The sequence below is a fragment of the Cynocephalus volans genome, chromosome 3 (genome assembly GCF_027409185.1).
Source record: "Cynocephalus volans isolate mCynVol1 chromosome 3, mCynVol1.pri, whole genome shotgun sequence".
Taxonomy (NCBI): Eukaryota; Metazoa; Chordata; class Mammalia; order Dermoptera; family Cynocephalidae; genus Cynocephalus; species Cynocephalus volans.
The window spans coordinates 2197456-2211087 of record NC_084462.1 but is presented as its reverse complement, the minus strand read 5'-3'; the positions used below and the strand labels follow the sequence as shown (position 1 = coordinate 2211087).

Genomic DNA, 13632 nt, shown 5'->3' with positions numbered 1-13632 from the left:
GAGGGGTTGGGAGTATTGGGGGTGGGACAGAGGTTGGGGTCTCTATGCTGTCTGGGCAGGTTACGGGAGTTGTTGGGGGAATCTCTGGATGTCAGAAACAGAAGCTGGAATTTTCTGAGGAACTGGATTGGTGATGGGTGTTGGGTTCACTAGACAGGATCCCTGGGCAGCCAGGTGGGTGTCAGGGATGGAGGTGTAAGGGTTTCTGGACAGTTGGTTAGGTAATGAGTACTGGGGACACTGGATCAGGATGCCTGAGTGCTGGAGGGGCATCAAGGCAGAGGGGGGTCTCTGGGCAGCTGGATGGGGGAAGGTCTTGGGAGCACGGGACCTCACCATGTGCTGGTCATTGAGCAGGTGCACCACACGGGCTGTCCACTCGCCCATGGGCACCAGGTCAGGTGAGGCCTTGTAGAGCCGCAGCAGGCACAGAGCCGCACTCTGCTTCACGCTATCCATGCTGTCCCTGTGGGGATGTAATGGGGAGAGGGGGACCGGTGGAGTCAGTGCAGCCCCAGCTCTGCACTCTCTCCCCTTCTCTCTAGCTCCTCCCGGGAAGGGTGCCATGTGGCTGCCAAGAGGTACAGAGAGCCAGACAGACCCAGGATCCAGTCTGGTGCTGTCCTCATCACCCACCAGGACTTAGTTTCTTCATCTGCAAAATGGGTTGCATCTGAGTCACCTCATGGGGTTACTAGCAGGGCTAAGCAAAATATCAGGTCTGGCTCTGCACCTTCCTTCATTCCCCAAGCATTTAGGGCACCAGGCAATGCTATGGGCAAACTGGTACAAACGTTTGTCCTCACAGAGCTCACATTCTAGCCAGGGCAGCCAACTTCCATGCAAAACACACACGCCAGATTCTGCCGGGGTTCAGTGCTCTAAAGCGAACAGAGGAAAGTATGAGCACAGAGTCCCAGGGATGCTATTTTCAAGGACGGTCTCTCTGATAAGGTGTCAGGTGAACAGAGAACCAACTAACTTAATGAGGAAAGACTGAAAGCCTCTGCAACAGAACGGCCCAGGCAGAGAGGTAACTGCCCAGGCAGAAGTAACGGCCTGAGCTGAGGCCCCGAGGCAGGTGGGGGCCTGTACATGGGAGGAGCGGCGAGGGGGCCTGGGGGGCTGCAGACAGGACAGGCCTTGAGAACAGGGGAGCTGCCCAGAGCTGTCAAGACCAGCCAAACTGTGGCCTCTCGGTAAAGGGTTTCCCAGAAAGGACCCAACAAACAGCATAGGGCTGTGAAAGTCGACAGAATCAAAATAACAAAAAAGAAATAAAGCCGGGAGTCTGAACAGGGAGGGCCCTCAAGCACACATGCCAATGATAAGAACCATTACAAAGACTCTTACGCACATATGCCTATAACAAAAACCTTTGCCAAGGACATTTCAAATAGCCACTCACTACACGAGTCACAAGGACAGCTAGCTGGATGTATAATAACACTTGCTTGACACTGTCTCCATTAATGAACTGGCATCAACTCCTGTGATAAGCTCCTGTAACCAACGTTCTCTTTGTTTCAAAACAAATTAAGCGTGCTTTTCTCTTTTGCCTTTTTTTTTTTTTTTTTTTTTTTTGTCGTTTTTTCGTGACCGGCACTCAGCCAGTGAGTGCAGCGGTCAGTCCTATATAGGATCCGAACCCGTGGCGGGAGTGTCGCCGCGCTGCCAGCGCAGCACTCTACCAAGTGCGCCACGGGCTCGGCCCTTCTTTTGCCTTTAAAACCATTTGTCTTCCTTTGCCTCCTTGAATACACATAGTCTACTATGGGATTATTTTCCCACTGCAATGTTCTATTCCCAATTAAACACATTATTCTTTTAGAGAAACTCTCTCTGTTTGTTATTTGGGTTGACAGGGCATGGGGGAATGTCCTAAGAGGGAAGACCCCCACAAGCCAAAGGCCGAGTATGGCACTTCACTGCATATGCAGGAGAAGCGCAAATTGCAGTTATGCAGTGGCTGTTTCCTGCCATCAGCCGAGCAGATATTCGCAGGACAAATGTCGTGTTGGCAAGGCTGGGGAGATAGGAACCCTGGTGTGCTGTGGCTGCAGGTGGAGATGGGGACAGGCCCTCTGAAGAGGAACTGGGCCACCTCTGGTAAGGTTGCCACTGTGTGTGATGCAGATCAAGACCAGCAGTTCCACTCGTGGACACCCACCCTGGGGAAATGTTTACCGCCTGATGGTCATCAGGTTAAAACTAGAAACCAGCAAAAGGGCTGTCCACAGACGCTCGATTAATGGTGGTATTTTCGCCATCATCATCATAGCTCACATCTCCCAAGACCGTGCTCTGAGCCAGGCTCTGTTCTTAAGTGCTTCTATGTATTAACTCATTTAATCCTCAGCAAATCCCTCTAAGGAGATGGATCCTATTACCATCTCCATTTATAGATAAGGAAACCTCTGGTCAAAAACAAAATGAAGGAATAAGAGCTATTTATCAGGTTGGTTAAGTGAAACAGAGACTGTAATACCATTTAGGTAAAGTTTAAAACTATATAATATAGGGATAAATACCCAGGTATAAAAGGACAAAAACAAACATGGGACTAAAAACCACCAAATCAGGGGACCAGGGAGGGAGGAAAGGAAGATCAAGAGATCATATGAGGGGCCAGCCCATGGCTCACTCGGGAGAGTGTGGTGCTGAGAACACCAAGGCCCCGGGTTCGGATCCCATATAGGGATGGCCGGTTGGCTCACTGGTTGAGCGTGGTGCTGACAACACCAAGCCAAAGGTTAAGATCCCCTTACCGGTCATCTTTAAAAAAAAAAAGAGAAAGAGAGAGAGAGAGAGATCATATGGGGAACATACGAGGAGAATTCAACTGGAACTGTTATCTCTTTTTAAAAAGGTGTTGATACCAGATGACCAGCAGTTCCACTCCTAGGCATCTACCCAGGAGAAGTGAAAACAAAGTTCACACAAATGAGCACATTATCCATAATTGCCAAAAGGCAGAACCTTTTTGATGAATGGATGAACAAAATGTGTTCTATCCACACAGTGGAATATTATTCGGCCATAAAAAGGAATGAAGTCCTGACACACGCTGCAACATGGATGAGCCTGGAAAACATTAAACTGAGTGAAGGAAGCCAGACACAGAAGGCCACATTCTGTATGATTCTATTTACATACAATGCTCACAACAGGCAAATCCACAGACAGAGAGCAGATAGGCGGCTGCCAGAACTGTGGGAAGAAGAAAATGAGGAGTGGCTGCTAATGGATATGAGGTCTCTTTTTGGGGTGATGAAAATGTTCTAGAGTTAGATAGTAGTGGTAGCTACACATTACCATACTAAAAACCACTGAACTGTACACTTAAAAACAGTTTAAATGGTGAATTTTATCTCAGTTAAAAAAAAAGTCTACCTACAAAAAAAACGTTCCTCTGTGCCCTAGTCTCTGCCAAGGCCAAGTTTCCAGTGTGGAGAGCAAGACCAGCCTAGAGTGTCAGACAACCCCACCCGGGCTCCTTGACCCTGGCAGGGCACCACCCCCTCAGCATCCATTCCCTTGTGTGAAATGGGGACAATGTCACCCGTGCCCATATGTGTCTGGCACACTGGCCTCCTTCTTGGTCCTTAGAAGCACCCAGTTCCTCCCTCCTCAGGGTAGCTGGCAACCTCTGTCTCCCCCAAGCCAATGCTGACTCTCTGCCCTCATTTTAAGTAACTGCTGGCAGCATTCGCCATGACTAGCCACTCCCTCCTCCAAGTTCTCAGTGTTCTGAGTCATGGCCCATTCTTCATTTTCCTCCCACAGCCCTGATCACGCCTCCCATGCCCCTGCCAGAGTGTGACATGCTGGGCCACCCAGGGCTCAGCCTTTGGAATACTTCTTTTCCCTGTTCATATCCTCCCTGAGGGACTTCATCTAGTCTGTGACTTTAATTGCCATCTATCCCTGTGCTGTCCCCAGCCACGTGTGGCTACTGAGCACTTGAACTGTGGCGAGTCCAAACTGAGACATAAGAGAAAATTTTAGAATAAACAAATTAATTTTTAAAAAATTGAGATGCAACGGGTGTACAAATTGCATGCCAGATTTCAAAGACTTAGAACCAAAAAACAATGTCAAATGAAATAGCTCATGAATAATTTTCATGGTGATTCAGTGTCAAAATGATAACATTCTGGATGGATCGGGTTAAATTAAAATATTAAATACAGTTGGCCCTGAGTATCTGTGGGTTACACATCCACAGCCAAAAATATTCAGAAAAGAAAAACAACAACAACAAATAACAATACAATAATAAAAATAATACAAATTAAAAAAATACTAGATAACGACTATTTACATAGCATTTATATTGTATTAGATATTAGAGATGATTTAAAGTATACGGGAAGATTGCGTAGGTTATATGCAAATACCATGCCATTTTGAGCATCTGTGGATTTTGGTATCCTCAGGGGTCCTAGAACCAATCTTCTGCAGATACTGAGGGACAACTATACTAGAAAAGTGAAAAGTACATCTGTGCCTTGCATTCTACCATTACTGGACAGTGCCGATCTCTCAGATCTCTCTCCCTCTGGCCCAGATTCCCTGTGGTCCAATTGCCTACCTGCCATCTCTACTTAGATAATAAGCATCTCAAGTCCAACGTGGCCAGACCCAACTCGGGTCCTGCCTTCCCCTCCCTGGTTCTCCCCCAGTCTTCACCTGCCTGTTTAATTTCACTCCCTTTCTTGCACACCACATGTAATCCATAGTGTCAGCTTTACTTCCAAAACATTCCTCTCTTATAATTACCTCTGCTGCTACAACTCTGTCCGAACCAGCTCTCACGATGGCAGCAGATGCCTCAGTGGCCCTGATGTTCCTGCCTTCCCCCTCCCTCCCCCCCACAGTATATACTTCTGCTTATGATTTCTTGGGCTACTTGAAGCCAGACATTGGCTTCTTTCATTAGTCCTGGAACATTCTCAGCCATTGTCTCTTCAAACTGTGCCTCTGTCACATACTGTCCCTTCTCTCTTTCTAGAACTCCAAATAGTGTGATGTTAAACTTTCTCTGGCTTCTATGACGTTTAACATATCTTTGTAAAATCTTCACCTCTTAGCTTCTCTGGGCTGCATTCTGATTACTTTCTTCAGCTCTACTGCCCGTTCACTAGTTCTTTCTTTGGCTGAATCTACTCTGCTGTTAAACCAGACCACTTAATTTTTTATAATTTCAATTATACTTTCCATTTCTTTTTCAAATCTGCTTGCACTTTACTCCTATTTTTATTTATTTATTTATTTCTACGATTTATTAATCCTCTTGTGAAAAAAATCATATAATTATCACAGATGAAGTCATTGCAGAATCTTCACTCCTTCTGCTTTTTGCCGGCACCCACACTGGCCTTTGCAGTCCCCCTGACTTTCTTCATTCTGTTCTTGTGTTCCTTTCATTGTTTTCTTGAGGTCTGTTTCTTCTCATACAGGCCATGTCTTGTGAGTCTATGTTTGGGTTCATTTTCCTTTGCATAATCCAAGGAATCGTAAATCATTCCAAAGCCAGTTGTCTTGCCACCATCAAAATGGGTTCTGAATCCATATACAAAGATGATATCTGGTGTGGTCTTGTACATTTTGGCTAGTTTTCCCAAATTTCTGTCTCAGGTGCTGTTGCCTTCCCGGGGTGAAGACCGTCAATGACCATTTTTTTCCTCTGAAGTAGTCGGTTGGTCATGAACTTCCTGGTCCGGATAGATACTGTGTCATTCATCATGGCAGCTGATCTCAGAAAGCCAGAGAGGAAAAGAGCTACTCCTATTTTTAAATTGTTCCCTCATTTCTTGAAACATATTAAACATACTTATTTTACATTCTGTATGATAATTCCACTTCCAATTTTATTCTCAGTTCTTTTTTTTTTTTTTTAAAGATGACCAGTAAGGGGATCCTAACCCTTGACCTGGTGTTGTCAGCACCACGCTCTCCCAAGTGAGCGAACGGGCCATCCCTATATAGGGATCCGAACCCGTGGCCTTGGTGTCACCAGCACCACACTCTCCTGAGTGAGCCACGGGCTGACCCTCAATTTTATTCTCAGTTCTATTTCTCCTGTTTCTCTCTCACTAAATCCTGTGTTTAGTGATTTTTTTTTTTTTTTTTTTAAAGATGACCAGTAAGGGGATCTTAACCCTTGACTTGGTGTTGTCAGCACCACGCTCTCCCAGTGAGCCACGGGCCGGCCCATGTTTCGTGATTTTTGACTGTGAGCTACTCATGTAACTTGGAGCCTCATCTGTGTAAATCATTGAGGCCTGTGAGGAAAATGGGTTTCTCCAGAAAAGACTTGTGTTTGCTTCTGTCAGGCACTGGGGTACTATTAGTCTGCATCAGTTTAAACTAAAGGTTGACTTAAGGATTTTGGGGCTACCCAGGTAAGGTAAAATCAGGCTGAAAACCAGTCTGAGGGCTATTCTGTGCCAAGGTTTGAGACAGGTAATTCTGTTTATAGTCCCTAGGGGGGTTATTTCTAGGTCACCCTCACTTTGAAGTGTGGCCTTCTGGAGCCTCTCCCTGGACAAGCTTTGTCTTCTGTTCACAGAGAATGCAGGGCCCCAAAACCAATATACAGGTTCATACAGCTCAGCCAATGCCTTCTAAGCAAAATCTGTCTCTGGCCCTCTGTTCATCTCCCTGGGTGCCAGAATTCTCTTAGCTTGTGGCCTGGATGCTCCTTATTTTCTGGCTAGTTCATGAGTCCATTAAAGAATATCTTCTTTCCTCTCTTATCCAGCCTTGATAGTCGGTTTCAGCAAGAATGTCAGTCAGGTACCTAGACCACCATATCGATAGAAACAGAAGTTCTACCTTTGCCCTCACCAGGCACAGGGATCTTTTTAAAATACAAAGCCAATCATACCATTCATCTGCTTAAGACACACCAATCACCTCCCATTTCTTTCTTTCTTTTTTTATTCTGGCAACTGGCCAGCCCTTACCTCCCATTTTAATCAGAATATCCAAACTACGCTAACTGCGTCTCATATTCACTGTACTCCAGCCACAGAGAAATGTGCGTAGAAAACTTATGCCTACTTCAGGGCCTCTGCAGCTGCCGGTCCTTTTGTTTGGGATGCTCTTTCTCCAGCATCTTCGAATGATTATCTTCTCACCATTCCAGTCTCAAACTACACATCACCTCCTTGGAGAGACCCTACCTGACTAGTCTAATTTAAGAAGCTGCCCCTTACTATCCCTGCTGTGCTGTTTTATCTCCCCACACCCTGTTTTATTTTCTTCAGAGCATTTGTCACTGCCTGAACTCACCTCACTTCTTTACTTATGTGTTTACTGCTTGTGCCCCGTACTAGATGTAAGCCCCTCAAGGGTGGTCATGACAGGGTCCCTGCTGCTCTCTACTGCTTCACGTGCCCAGAATAGTGCCTGGTACATTGCAGATGCTCAAGAAAGATCTGCTGAATGACTTCCTGCCTCAGGATGATTCTATGGGCTGACCCTGCTGCCCTTCGTGCTTTTCCCCTTTCCACGGCTAAATACTTCTCCTTGTCCAGGTCTCGGCCTGATGCCGCTTCCTCCAGGAAACCCTCCTGGACACCCCATGCTAGGTCAGGCACCCTTATTAAATACCTTTATAGGCCCCTGTGGCCCATAGCATAGTTCTGAGAGAAGAATTCTACATTTCATCCTGCAGTTATTCCATCAACTTTTATCTCCCACTCTGGACCATGAACGCTGGGAGGGTCATGACCATGTCCATCTCTGGTCATTGGCGATATCCCCAGCAATCAGCATAGTGCCTGGCACACAGTAGGTGCTCAATAAATGTTTGTTGAATGAATGGAGAAGATGCAGAAATTCTGGAGGCCTGTCACCTCTTTTACACTAGGTGTTAAAGTTCTGCATATCAGAGAGACATCCCACTGGCTTTGACAGGAAGCTGCCTCGCATCATCAAGTCAGCTTGGTGAGATGATAAGAGATAACCATGGAGCTGCCACTGGAACCACTGAGGTCCCATGCCCTGCACAACTGGGAGACCTTGGGTAGGTGACACAACTCTCTGTGCCTCAAACATGGCTGGGCCTTGTCTCCCACATCCCCCCTGCTCCCAGGTCCCCAGTGCCTCACCCAGCCACCAGGATGCGGGGGATGTCGGCAGCAAAGGCCTCGCCCATCTCGCGGCTGCCCACGTTGGCGATGCAGTGCAGGGCCAGGCACATGAAGGTGGGGTTGCGGCTGGCCAGGTCATTCTTGATAGCGTTGTTGATAAGTCGGATCAACTCAGAGTTCGAGTTGACCAGCACAGAGATGAACAGGTAACCCTGGTAGGAGGGAGGTGGATGGCTGGGAGCCTTGTGGCTGAGTGGCCCTAGACCCTATCCCTAAGACCCTGGAGTGTGTACTTCCAGTCCCCTCCTCCCTCAGACCTAGGAGTCCAGGCCTCCGTCCCCTCTTCCCCATACTCACTATCTGCTTCTCTGTGTACTTATTGGAGCTAAGCAGGTTCACAGCCTCCATATGCCCAAAGTCAATGTCATGGCCAAGGAGGAAGATGAAGAGCAGTTTACACACATATTTTTTCTTACTGTAGCCATCCAAAGCTTTGTCCCCTAGGGCCAGAGGAAGGAGGAAAGGGAAGACAAAAATGAGGATCACATGTTCAAGTACCAGGAGTCCAGCTCCCTCCTCCCTCAGACCCAGGAGTCTGAGCCCCCAGCCTACCTTTGAACTTGGAACGGATGTTGGCCAGTTCCTTGTTGATTCTCTTAATCTCTGCCTCCTTGCTCTTACCTGCAGAGAGAAGGCAGGACAGCTGATAAGGGGGTTGGAGAGTTTAGCCACCTGCCCTCCTTTCCTTGGCACAGCTCCACGCAGCTCGAAGGGCAGATTCTCTTCACGTCCAGGGGCTTAGGGCAGGCATGAACCCCATCTCCAGCTGGGAGCTTTAGAGAGGCGAACCACAGCTCATTGAACTCCGCAGCCCAGAGGAGCCCAGCACTCACTTCTGGGCTATTCCCAACTTCTTCCCTCCCTTTTCCCACTGTGGCCCCTGAACTGTGGGGATCCTCAGGGATCCCTAGTGGCCTCAGGGCCCGAATGCCTTCCCTAAGAGTTTCTCTCCCAGCCCCCAGCACTGGCCTGGCCTCCAGTAGCCCATAAGTGTGACGAATGAATGAATGAAGAGTTCAGTGGCCTCCAGCTGTCTCGAGGACCCTCACCCACACCACTGAACTCAGTGTCTCCTCTCCCCACTCTAAGTCCCATGACGGTTCCACTGTCCACCTAGACATCAGGTCAGACCCTGGGGTGCTATGCTTGCTACTTCCTTCCCCGTCTTCCACAGCCCCTCCATCTCCTTGACCATGGACTTATCCTTTCCCACCTGGCCCGCTCCCCACCTCTTCCTGTCTCCCGGCTGCAAACCTCTCCCCAGTTTGTCTGTCTGGCACCTCTGACAAGACCCCCTTGGGGAATGATTCCAGTAAGTCTCTGCTGGTCCCAAAGACCAGGTTCTGAGCTTTCTCTGTGCTCAGCACCCACTTCAGAGCACAGTCCAACTGGATGGTGATGGTCTTGGCCGCCCTCACTGCTAGCTCTGTCCCCCTCGAATTCCCCAATTCCCCCCTCGCCAGACTTCACCATCTTACTCTTGACAGGGTCCACCATTCACTCAGCTCCTCTGAACAGCCCCTGGGCCTCTTCACCCCCTCACTCAAGCCATCACCTTATCCTCTTGGCTCCCCTTCAGAAAGTGTTCCCAAACACTTTCACCATGACCACCTTGACCAGACCCCATGCTCACTATCCCAGATCATTGCAGCAGCCTCCTCTCTGGCCTCCCTCCCTCCCTCTTGTCTCCATATGCTGGGCTCTTCTTTTTTTTTTTTTTTGGTGGCTGCCCTGTACAGGGATCCAAACCTGTGACCTTAGTGTTGTAAATCTGTGCTCTAACCAACTGAGCTAACCAGCCAGCTCCATATGCTGGGCTCTTGTGACGCCAGCTGGGGAACACCACCCAGGTCCACTAAGCCCTCTGGCCCTGCCCTGGCCACCCCACCAGTGTCACCGCTCATCAACTTGCTTTGCGTCCAGGCCCCACTGGCCTCCACTCAGTTCTGGGGATACTCCACACTCCTTCCTGCCTCAAGGGCCTTTGCATGTGCTGTGCTCTCTGCCAGGGTCCACCTTCCCTGTTATCTTCTCACCATCTGGGTCTTGGCTCCTGCCACCTCCTCCCAGAAGTCTTTTCTTGACCACGTCTTTAAACTGAATTCCTCGTTATTCTGCTTCTAGCATTAAAAAAAAAGTTCTAGGGCCAGCCCGTGGCTCACTTGGGAGAGTGTGGTGCTGATAACACCAAGGCCATGGGTTTGGATCCCTAATTATAGGGATGGCCGGTTAGCTCACTTGGGAGAGCGTGGTGCTGACAACACCAAGTCAAGGGTTAAGATCCCCTTACCGGTCATCTTTTTAAAAAAATAAAAATAAAATAAAAGATTTTTTTAAAAAAGCTCTCCCTGGTACACTTCACACCACATAACTATTTTATCTTTTCTGTCTAATCTCTGCTCTCACCTCCTTCAGACTATGAACATCAGGAGGGATCTCCTAGAACAGTGCCTGGCATACAGCAGGTGCTCTATAAGTGTCTGGTTATCTAAAGGGTAGATAACCTGCTCTGACCCACATCTGCACCATCCACGTCCCTCAGCACATGGCCAGGCCCCCAGGAGGCTTAAGTGGGCATTCCATGAATGAATGAACGTACAAGTAAGTACATGTGCCATCCCTCTCTAGAAATCCTGCCTCACCTCCCACTCCCAACTTCCAGGGACAGTCCCACGAGCCTCACTTCAAATATCACCTCCTCTAGGAAGCTCTTCTAATTATCCCTCCTGATCAGTGCCAAGGGGACCCCAGTGCTGCACTGTCCAATAAGGCAGCCATCAGCCAGGTGGCTCTTAAGCCTAAAATGTGGCTGTTCCAAACTGAGATGGGCTGTAAGCCACAAAGACACATGGGATTTATAAAATAGTATGGAGGGGGAAAAAACTATAAAATATCTGTTAACATTTTTTTTATCTTTATTTTTGGCAGCTGGCCAATAAGGGGATCTGAACTCTTGACCTTGATGTTAACATGGCGCTTTAACCATGTGAGCTAACCCAATAGCCCCCAAATTTTAAAATACTGATAACATGTTGAAATGATAACATTTTGCATGTATTGAGCTATATAAATATATTATTAAAACTAATTTTGTCCATTTCTTTCTACTTAAAACACACAGCTACTGGAGAAGTTAAACTTACACGTGTGGCTCACATGGTTCCAGTGGACAGCGCTATTGCAGGGTCTTCTCTGGACTCTCCCGCTGCCTGTGCTTCCTGTACTAGAGCACATATGTGGTCGTCTGGGTCTGCCTCTGTCTCTCAGACCAGACTGGGAGCCCCTTGAGGGCCAGGCCAGGGTCTGCCTCTTCGCTGGGCATTGACTCCATATCCCAAGGGCTTACTGAGTGCCCAGAGCTCAGTAAAGGCATGCAGACGTGAATATAGGGCCTTAAGAAATGAAGTGACCCTGTCCTGTCCTCAAGAAGGGGGTAGAGGGCCTGGGGATGAGGGCTAGAAGTCTCTGGGGCCCAGTCGATACAGGGCCATTACTTCAGTGATGGCGTTTTATTTAGCCTGTGTTGCCTCAGAAGCCATCTGATCCTTCATATATTAATTACACATCTCCTGAGGCCTTGTGAGCCAGACCTAAGCAGGGCGACGCTGGGCGCCCAGGACCTAGGTGGACCTGGCACTTCTGATCTGCCCCAAGGGACCCCTTGGCTTGGTGGGGGCAGGCACTGGGTGCTGTCAGCCACACTTGAGCAAGATGTAGAGGGGCGGAAGTTGCCCCCAGCACTACCTAGGACCTTGGTGGAGGCTGACAGAGGAGGGGACATTTGAGGAGGACCTTGAAAGATGAGGAGGAGGGTTCAGCAGCAGTTCACCAGCGAGGGGCATCCAGAACTGAGCCACAGGGTGAGGAAGGTGGTGTGAGGGTGGCCGCAGAGGGCTGTGACAGCGCCTCCTTCTGGGGGCAGGGCTGGTGACCAAGGCGGGCATACAGTCACCCCTCAGACCCAGTTTCTATTCCTCACCTGAGCATGACCACAACAATTGCTTTGATTGCTTGCCTGGAAATTATTCTATAGGGACCAGAAAAACAACATACCTTTTGTAAATGGATCATATATCAGAGAGTAGCTGACTAAATTATGCCACAAATAGATGGATATTTGAACAGCAATTAAATTTCTGAGGCTAAAGCCCTCTCTGGCCTTCGTTTAAACCTCTATTAAAAGCTTTAAGAAGCAGGCAAAACTAATCTACGGTACTGGATGAATGAACAGTGGTTACCCTTGGGGAGGGGACTTTTGGGGAGCTAGGAGTGTTCTTTCTGTATCTGGATGCCAGTTACGTTGCTGGGGACAGTCGGGGAAAATTAATCAGGCTGGACACTATGATCCACCGGGCTGGGCTTTTCTACAGATACTCTATTCACATATACATATATATATATATATATATATATACACATATATATATATATGTACACATTAGTATATTTACACATAAATTTATACATATTAATATTTTTATAGCAAAGTATATCAATTACACAGAACAGAATCACATAGATATGGACAATTAAAGAATATTTAAAGAATATATATGTGTGTATACTCTTTAAGTAACCTTTCATTTTAAAATTATTCTTTAAATTGTTCTTAAAATGGATTAAAATATACATAAAAACATATATGTGTGTGTGTATATATATATATATTCTTTAAATTTTTTTTTTTTTGTGGCTGGGTGGTTCAGGGATCCAAACCCTTGATATATTCTTTAAATTTAAAGAATACATTTCAGAGATCCCTTTACCAGCCAACTGCCAAAAAAAAAAAAAGCATATGAGAGTACTTCAAAAGTTCATGGAAGGATTCATATTATCTTTTAATTCTATTTTTCCATGAACACTTTGAAGTACCCTTGTACATTTTTAAATATTCAAATTGTATTTGAAATATATTTATGTATATGCACACATATATGCATACGTGTGTATATATTTTTTCTTTAAATAGTCTTTAAATTCTCCACGTCTATTTGATACTGTCTTCTGCATGACTGATATACTTTGTTATAAAAAAGAATTCCAAGAGAGAACAAAAGCATTAGGTCTCAAAGGTGAAGGGGCAGCCCTAAAGGGAGGGCACCTAGGCAGAGGCCCAGGCCACCTGCAAATATTTAAAGGCAAGTGATAGCCAGGTACCCAGGGACAGGACATGGGTACTGTTGAGGGCAACGCATAGGAGAAAGAGGCTGAAGGCAGCTGTGACAGACTAGGCTAATGAAAGCGACAACGATCCAGCACTCAGGGCCAGCCAGTGAGAGGGAATGAGCTTGCCATCACAGGAGGCATGCAGGCATGTCAGGAAGTTTTAAAGGGCTTCTCTCATTCACAAAGGGATTTCTTGGGCCAGGCTCGGAGATGAGTCACATCTGCCCTGCTCTTGGGGAGCCCTTGGACTGGAGGGGAGCTCCTAGATTGGAGAAGAGGCAGACAGGGACAATGGTAAGCATTT

At 47.3% G+C, this 13632-nt stretch overlaps 1 protein-coding gene and 1 pseudogene across 2 annotated transcripts in view; both read right to left on the bottom strand.

Moving 5' to 3' along the window:
* Window positions 1-13632, bottom strand: part of AP2A1 (adaptor related protein complex 2 subunit alpha 1) — a 34495-nt gene that overhangs the window by 13094 nt on the left and 7769 nt on the right. For both annotated transcript variants that reach the window (XM_063088718.1, XM_063088719.1), the window contains exons 2-5: window positions 8715-8783; window positions 8460-8602; window positions 8121-8314; window positions 337-466 (exon numbers count right to left, since the gene is read on the bottom strand). In XM_063088718.1, the coding sequence (XP_062944788.1) occupies window positions 337-466; window positions 8121-8314; window positions 8460-8602; window positions 8715-8783 (536 nt within the window). The remainder of the gene's footprint in view (window positions 1-336; window positions 467-8120; window positions 8315-8459; window positions 8603-8714; window positions 8784-13632) is intronic.
* On the bottom strand, window positions 5346-5746 carry LOC134373593 (small ribosomal subunit protein eS24-like; annotated as a pseudogene).